This window comes from Brassica oleracea, chromosome C9, assembly GCF_000695525.1.
Source record: "Brassica oleracea var. oleracea cultivar TO1000 chromosome C9, BOL, whole genome shotgun sequence".
NCBI classification, from domain to species: domain Eukaryota; kingdom Viridiplantae; phylum Streptophyta; class Magnoliopsida; order Brassicales; family Brassicaceae; genus Brassica; species Brassica oleracea.
In genome coordinates this window covers 38,306,394-38,312,242 of record NC_027756.1, presented here as the reverse complement: position 1 = coordinate 38,312,242, position 5,849 = coordinate 38,306,394, and the positions used below count along the sequence as shown (strand labels likewise).

Sequence of the window (5,849 nt, the reverse complement as noted above, 5' to 3'; positions counted from 1 at the left end):
ATGAATTCTGATATCCTGTAAAAATATTTCCCGAGCCTCCGGCTTCCTCGAAGAATTCCATAATACCGAAATTAGGGTTTTCGCCCAATTTCAGGTTTTCCCGTCGTGCTTCGATCCCGTCGTGCTTGCTTCCCGTCGTGCTTAATTCCCGTCCTGCTTCCAACTTATGATGTCTCCAGAATAATATTTTACTGATATGAAGATTTTCCGAGAAAACTTCGTGATGAAGAAACGTCGGTCTTCAAAAACGTCGAGCTTCTAAACCGTCGTGCTTCCAAAATTGTTATGCTTCCAAAACATCCGTCTGATCAATCTAAGACATCTTCTAACTATGGTCGAGCAACTTATTCGACTCATAGTTCACCCATGATCACTTCTTCGACCACCTCGTTCTTCAAAATTTCTCGATCGATCTTTACCGCCCACGATTCGACCACCACAAAGACACTCGACCATTCTCTCTCTTTTTATTTTTTTTTATTTTTTTTTTAACGGGTTTCTACAATGATCGTCGGTTGGATACAGACTTCCATCGATCCAACTGCTCGCTCTATGGTCGGTCATGTTCCGGAGGCATCCATGCTCTGGGATTCTCTTAAACGGCGATTTTCTGTCAAGAACGGCGTACGAAAACATCTACTCGAGGATGAGATCACCAACTGCAAACAAAACGGTGAATCCGTTCTCAACTACTACGGTCGTTAATCCAAATTGTGGGAAGAACTACAGAGTTTTAAATCCTCTCACACTTGTACCTGCTCGGCGTCCTCACACATTGAAAAAGAACGTGAAGATGCTAAGGTTCACAGGTTTTTATTTGGACTTGACGAATCTCGCTTCAGCACCATCCGTTCTCAGATTATTGATGAAAAACCACTCCCAGATCTCAATATCGTCTACTCACGTGTCATCAGGGCTGAACAACTTCTTCTTACCATGCGCTCTACAGAGCTGAAACAAGATGTCATTGGGTTCTCTGTCAAATCTGACTCCCGACATCAAACTGCAATACTTCTACTACTGCAGTCATAACAAACCGAAGCCACGATCCTAATAGGTTTTGTACTCACTGCAACCACAAAGCACATGAGGCATCTGAATGTTTCTTACTTCATGGCTATCCCGACTGGTTCCAAGAACAGAGTCGTAATTCATCTCAATCTCAGCGAGGTCAAGGTGGACATAGTAACTCTCCCAGTGGACGCGGGCGTGGCCGCTTCAACACATCACGTCCTGCAACAAACAGCTTCTCTTGAAACACAGTGGCATCATCTGATCAAATTTCTGCGTTAATCAGTCTTCTCCAAAATCAACAGTCACACCTCTCAACTGATCGAATGTCTGGTAAACCATCTTTAACTGATGTTATCATAGATACAGGTGCGTCGCACCATATGACTGGATATATTTCACTACTTCGTGATCTGCGTGACACTCCTCCATCAATGGTGAAATTTCCAAACGGGCGAGCTTCGCAATCGACAAAATCTGGCACTTTATCACTGAATTCTCAGTGTTCTCTACTCGATGTGCTATATGTCCCAGATTTTGATTGTACCTTGATCTCAGTGTCTAAACTACTCAAACAAACGGGTTGTATTGCCATATTCACTGATACCTTATGTGTTTTATAGGACCGTTTCACGAGGACCCTGATTGGAGCCGGTGAAGAGCGAGAGGGTGTGTATTACTTTATGGGTGTCACAGTTGCACGGTCGAATAGGACTGGAAAGGAAACATTATCTTCTTCAGTACTTTGGCACTTGCGTCTTGGACATCCTTCCTACGGTGTTTTATCTTCTCTCCCAGTTTTAGATAACAATGTTGTTAATCACACGGATTCGTGTGATATTTGTTTTACTGCCAAACAAACTCGTGTTGTTTTTCAAGAAAGTTCTAATAAAGCTACTGCACAATTTGAATTGATTCATTGCGATGTTTGGGGCCCCTATCGCACACCATCCTCTTGTGGGGCTGTTTATTTTCTTACTATAGTCGATGATTACTCGAGGGCAGTATGGGTTCATCTAATGCTCGAGAAATCAGAAACCGCAACTCTACTCAAAAACTTTTGTGCCATGAGTGTAAGACAATTTGGTCGACATGTCAAAACGTTTCGAACAGATAATGGAAAAGAGTTTATGGTACTTAAATCATACTTTCGACAGGAGGGATCCATCATCAAACCTCATCTGTTGACACACCACAGCAAAATGGCCATGTGGAGAGAAAACATCGCCATATACTCAACGTAGCTCGGGCCTGTCTCTTTCAAGCTCAACTACCTGTGACGTTTTGGGGCCAAAGCATTCTCACAGCTGCTCACTTAATAAACCGTACCCCTACACGATTGTTAAACGGACGAACACCTTACGAATTACTCCACGGCAATCCTCTGAAATATGACACTCTCCGAGTGTTTGGATGTCTGTGCTATGCTCAAAAACGGCCTCGCAGCTCAGATAAGTTCGCAGCCCGGAGTAGAAAATGCATGTTCCTTGGCTATCCATATGGTAAGAAGGCCTGGAATGTATATGATCTCGAGGAAAACGTTCTTTTCACAAGCCGTGATGTGGTGTTCTTCGAAGATCAATTCCCTGGCTTACCCCTACAGCAGCACAACTCACCTACCATGCCTCAACCTGCACTCACGACTGATGATTCGATCCTACCACACACACTACCCACTATCACCACTCCTCCACCCGTGCCATCTGTGCCTACTACATCATCTCCAGAACCTGAAACCTCTGTGTTACCCAGTTACACCTGAGGTCCAGAAAGATACTACTACCAATTCCTATGCTACGCTACCACCATCTTCACCCCCTACATCACCATTATCTCCTGGAGCAACCACCACAACTACTGAACTACTTACTGAACCAACATCCCCTGGTCTACCTGAACTACTCGGACGTGGACATCGTCAACGTCAACAATCAGTTCTCCTCAAGAACTACGATATCAATTCTGCTCGTAATAATACACACACTCCAGCTCTTCCTGACTCTACTCATGGTTCCTCCACGACGGTCTCAGGTAATTCCTTATACCCAATTGAAAACTATCTGTCTGACGCCAAATTCTCGTCTAGCCATAAGGTTTTGTTGCAGCAGTCTCCTCCTCGGTTGAACCAAAAACGTACGCTGAAGCTGTAGAAGATGAGATTTGGCGAGACTCCATGGTGGAGGAGCACGATGCTCACATTCTCAATGGAACATGGGAGGTGACAACACTCCCTCCAGGAAAGAAGCTGATCGGCAGCAGATGGCTCTACAAAATAAAATCCCATGCCAATGGTAAAAGAATGCGAAACAAATCCAGACTGGTTGCACTTGGGAATAGACAAAGAGAGGGCCTCGACTACACAGATACCTTTGCTCCTGTCGCAAAACCAACAACAGTTCGCGTACTTCTGGAAATTGCAGCAGCTAAACAGTGGGAGGTTCACCAAATGGATGTGCATAATGCCTTTCTTCATGGAGACTTGGAAGAAGAAGTTTACATGAAACTTCCACAAGGTTTTCAAGGCTCAGACCCCACCAAAGTCGCTCGTCTACGAAAATCTATCTATGGACTCAAGCAATCTCCCCGCTGCTGGTTCTCCAAACTCAGCAAAGCTCTACTTTCTTATGGCTTCACCCAGAGTAAACCAGACTACTCTCACTTCTCCTACATACGCGATAAAATCAACCTACACATCCTAGTGTACGTTGACGACTTCATCATCACCAGCAATGACTTATCTACTCTACAAAAGTTCAAAAACTACCTCTGTGAATGCTTCCATATGAAAGATCTTGGCAAACTTAAATACTTCCTAGGCATCGAGATCGCGCGAAACAGCGAAGGCATCTTCATGTCTCAACGCAAGTACGCACTCGACATCATCACTGACTCAGGCTTACTTGGTTGCAAACCGGCGTGCTACTCCTATCGAACTAAACCATAAGCTGGCATTGGCAAACGGTAAACCGTTAACTGATCCAGCTCCCTACCGTAGACTGGTTGGCCGCCTGATCTTTCTTACCTTTACTCGCCCTGAACTATGTTATGCTGTCCATATCCTATCTCAGTTCATGAAGAAGCCTCTTAAAGAACATTGGGAGGCGGCTCTCCGTGTAGTCTGTTACTTAAAGGGTTGCCCTTCTCAGGGTATTATGTTACGTTCTGACTCAGAATTACGGGTGACTGCGTACTGCGATTCAGACTGGAGTGCGTGCCCTATCACTCGTCGGTCACTGAGCTCTTATATCGTCCTTCTCGGAACGTCACTAGTGTCATGGAAGACAAAGAAACAAAACACTGTCTCGGCGTCTTCTGCAGAGGCAGAGTATCGCTCCATGGCGTACACACTGCACGAACTAAAATGGTTGAAACGAATGTTGCATGCATTTGGAATTTCTACCAAAGGTCCAATGCGTATGTTCTGCGATAGTCAGACAGCTATCCACATTGCAAAGAATCCTGTCTTTCATGAGCATACAAAGCATATAGAGAATGACTGCCATCAAGTTCGGGATGCAGTTCAAGACAAACTAATCACTACGGAACACATCTCCACCAAAGAGCAGCCAGCTGATATTCTCACCAAAGCTTTACCTTCTACTACCTTCACTTATCTTCTGTTCAAGCTGGGGATACAAGACATCTCTCCTCCAGCTTGAGGAGGGGTATAGAGATAAGGATGTTAAGTTAAAGATAATGACAAGTATATGGATATACTCATATGTTAGAGTTATCTACCTAAGTTCCTGCGTATTAGGACTTCCTCTGTTGTATATATACCGTACGTTGTACATTAATACAAGACACACTTTCTGTTCATTATATTTCGTCAAGCTTCTTTCGCAAGAAACGTTTTTTTTATCTGACTTCGTATATTCTGCAGGCATTTGTGAATCTGTGATATTGTAAATTTATTTGAGATGCATGCATGCATATTTGTATATTGTAAATTCCAAACGTTTATGCAACTATAGTTTCTATATTTTTATTTGCAGTTTAAATTATGATTTTGGGTTCTCTGCAGGGAAGAGGCATGCAGAGTTAGTTTTTGGATATTCAAGAAAGTATAACACAATGGAGTAAGCCAAAAGCAGTACTTTATTGTTTTTCATTAATACATAGAATACGGTTCTTTTTTTTTTAGAAAAGGTGACTGAAAATAATAGCAAAATCTGGTGGTTTATTCAAATAGAACAACAAGAGACATATTATAACTTAAAGACTTAATCTTGCGACGGGTACGCATGTATTCCAGCTCAGTTCTTCAATCTGCGTTTTAAAGAAAGAACAAACAAAATCAGCGTAAGACTTTTTCTCTTTACTCAACCAGATTCCAATAACTTTAATGGTACTTTTGAGTATAACCATGGCAAACAGGAGGGATTTTTGGTAATGCCACAATTGGCTCCTAGAGCCTTGATTTTTGATGGGTCAATCCCGGACCTGGAGAGGAACGGGCAGAGACATTCAAGATTAGCGGCTTTGGCCACCTGGCAGCATTGGGGAGTGGGAGGTGGTGGGTTGTTTCCAGTGACAGCTGGACGGCATTTCTTCAAGTCCTTTGTGCCGACGTTACATATGCGAACGCTCTTAGCTTCTTCAATCATCATTGAAGCGGTTACAATCATCGCAAGAGCTGTGATGAGGATTTTGGTGTTGTTCTTACCCATTTCTGTCTTTTCTTTTGTTTATTTTTACCCTCTTTCTCTCTCTCAAGTTCTCAACTCTGTCGTGAAACCCTTAAATCTAAGACCATCTTTATCCTAAAGACCCTAATGGGTCTCTTAATTTTATTTTAGCACTATTTAAAGAGTTAATTTTGGTGAGAGAGTTGATTA

General features: G+C 43.0%; 1 protein-coding gene across 1 annotated transcript; it reads right to left on the bottom strand.

Annotated features, from left to right (window-relative positions):
• Positions 1-5,100: 5,100 nt before the first annotated feature.
• LOC106316897 (putative lipid-transfer protein DIR1) lies at positions 5,101-5,758 on the bottom strand. Its single transcript, XM_013754760.1, has 2 exons — positions 5,377-5,758; positions 5,101-5,280 (listed from the first exon to the last, which is right to left on the bottom strand). Coding segments are annotated over exons 1-2 (306 nt in total). The 5' UTR covers positions 5,682-5,758; the 3' UTR covers positions 5,101-5,279.
• Between the last annotated feature and the right edge of the window lie 91 nt (positions 5,759-5,849).

Bases quoted from the DNA above. Each gene is read 5' to 3' on its own strand.
- LOC106316897 (XM_013754760.1), bottom strand. From the start codon at position 5,681: ATGGGTAAGAACAACACCAAAATCCTCATCACAGCTCTTGCGATGATT.